Below are 2,708 nucleotides of genomic sequence, written 5' to 3'. Positions count from 1 at the left end.
AGAGGGAAGCAAAGCCAGAAAAAAAAAGTGGGTTATAAAGCTAGGGAGGATTGTCAACATCCAAGAAGAGGCAAAAACCAACAACAGCAAAACAAGAAAGGCACTACAGGTTTGAAGGCACCTCAGACAACCCACAACCAGGACTTGAGAGTTTATTATACAAACTTTGACAATTCCATTATGAGCAAATATGAATCGTTTGCAGCACTTATCAATAAGGACCCATATGATGTTACCGCACTCACTGAAATAAAGCCAAAGATAGGCCAGACACCAGACCCAAACACCATAGCTTTACCATGATATGAGCTGTTTACCAGTGACCTCACAGCTCCACACACCAGAAGGACAGGTATCTATGTCCAAATAAAACACAGGGCAAAGCAAATATACCCAGATATGGAGTCCACACATATAGATGCCACATGGTTCCAGATTAGGGGACAAAGCAATAGCAAACTGCTCATAGGTGTACTATACAGAAGTGGATCTCCCACACTGGCTATCCCAAGGAATGAAACTCTGCATACAACTCTCAACTGGGCTGCAACAAGCAACAACACACACAAACTCATAGTTGGTGACTTCAACCATCCTGAAATAACATGGACACCAGCTCCCAAGTTACCAAGCAACAAAAGCCAGAACATACCTCAATACATATTTACAAAATGCATAAGAGACACTTTTTTGTCACAACATGTCACCTAACCCACAAGATTCAGAGAGGGACAAACACCAACAAGGGATGATCTGATCATCACTGATGAACAAGAGATGGTGGAACAACTAAGATTATTGGATCCACTAGGAGCAAGTGATCACATTGTGATAGACTTCACCATGATGTTTAGTGCCCACACACCAACTAATGACTGGACAATACCAAATTATAACAAAGTGGACTATGATGCCATAAGAAGTATGCTTGATATCAAATGGGAGGAGATGCTGGATGGACTGAATGTTCAGAGAAAGACTAACACTATAGAGAGTGCTATACAGGAAGCCATGGACAAATGTATCCCCAAGAAGACCAAAGGTACATACATAAATACATATATAAAAAACTTTTTCCCCTTTACACAGGGGGTAGCCAAAAAGAAAAAAGCATAGAAACCACTCCCACCCATTCCATTTCCCACATATTCCACTCCCCTCCACCCTCCCTCTTATCTTGGCACCTCCTGAATGATGGGTCATCCCTGCATCCTGTCCACTGCCCTGGGTCAGTAGCAGTGTCGCAAGACACAGCACATCCACAGCAAGGCTGCTTCATAAATTCAGCAACCCCCCCCCCTCTGTCCCCTCATGCAAAGGTAACAACAGAAAAAAGAAACCTCTGTGGATGGACAGTGCTGCTTTGAGGAAGGTCAAAAAGAAGTATCATGCCTGGATAAGATACCTGAACACTAAGGATGGTAGGGCCTATCAAGAGTACACTAAGGATGGTAGGGCCTATCAAGAGTACACTAAGGATGGTAGGGCCTATCAAGAGTACACTAAGGATGGTAGGGCCTATCAAGAGTACACTAAGGATGGTAGGGCCTATCAAGAGTACACTAAGGATGGTAGGGCCTATCATGAGTACATCACAGCAAGGAATGAGGCAGCCCATGCAACCAGGAAGGCAAGAAGAGACTTTGAAGCTAAGTTAGCTACTGAGGTCAAGTGGAACAACAAGAGATTCTGGAGCTATGTGAACAGTCAAAGGAAGACCAAGACAGGAGTGGCAGATCTGGTGACTGAGGAAGGGGCTTTTACAACAAATAGCAAACAGAAGGCAGAGGTACTGAACAGACAATATTAAAGTGTTTTCACACAGGAAGATCAATCATTAATACCTAACACAGAAAAGAAGCACATAGAGCATAGCCTCCACATTAACATCAACCAGGACTGTGTTAAAAAGAAACTCAAGCTGTTGAAAACAGAAATATCGCCAGGACCAGATCAGATATGTCCGCGGGTGCTACAGGAAATTGCGGGCATCATCACACTCCCATTCACTTTGCTATACATTAGGAGTCTGGAGACAAGAGAAGTCCCACAACAATGGAAAATAGCTACAGTCATCCCAATATTTAAAAAGGGTAACAAGTCATTGCCAGCCAACTACAGACCTGTATTGCTGACTTTCATCATCTGCAAGGTCATGGAAAGGATAATCTCAGAGGACATACTGGAGCATCTCAGATCCACCTATTTGTTGTGTGACCAGCAGCATGAATTCATAGGATGGAAATTGACAGTCACCAACCTATTAGAGGCTCTTGACATATGGACAGAAGCACTGAGCCATAACCTGCCTGTTGATGTCCTGTTCCTGGACTATGCCAAAGCATTTGATACCGTACCACATGAGTGACTGCTTTCCCGGATCCAGTCCCTTAGGATTAGGGATAAGGGATAATGTGTTGAGCTGGATGAGGAGCTTCCTCACAGGTAGGAAGCAATGAATGATGGTGGAAGGGGAGTAATCCGAATGGGCAGAGGTGAGCAGCAGTGTCCCGCAAGGATTGGTTCTGGGCCCCCTCCTGTTCTCCATGTCCATATGTGATATCCTACAACTCCTCAACAAACTGATCTTGATGTTTGCAGATAACATTAAGATCTTCAAGGTCATACAGCAACTGGACATGCCTAGTGGGATTTGCAGGGGGACCTTGATCAGCTGCAGGACTGGGCATCTAGGATACAGATGTTGT

The 2,708-nt window shown here is 44.2% G+C and overlaps 1 protein-coding gene across 1 annotated transcript; it reads left to right on the top strand.

Moving 5' to 3' along the window:
* The first annotated feature begins 399 nt into the window (after positions 1 to 399).
* On the top strand, positions 400 to 2,368 carry LOC143023364 (uncharacterized). Its single transcript, XM_076181883.1, has 4 exons — positions 400 to 623; positions 720 to 1,042; positions 1,320 to 1,741; positions 1,826 to 2,368. The coding sequence occupies exons 1-4, from the start codon at positions 400 to 402 to the stop codon at positions 2,366 to 2,368; spliced, it is 1,512 nt and encodes a 503-aa protein (XP_076037998.1).
* Positions 2,369 to 2,708: the final 340 nt, after the last annotated feature.

This window comes from Oratosquilla oratoria, unplaced genomic scaffold (assembly GCF_046742065.1).
Source record: "Oratosquilla oratoria isolate Oo_2021 unplaced genomic scaffold, ASM4674206v1 SCAFFOLD47, whole genome shotgun sequence".
Lineage (NCBI taxonomy): Eukaryota > Metazoa > Arthropoda > Malacostraca > Stomatopoda > Squillidae > Oratosquilla > Oratosquilla oratoria.
Note: the sequence above shows the minus strand (reverse complement) of the source record. Positions and strands in the feature narration are given on the sequence as shown.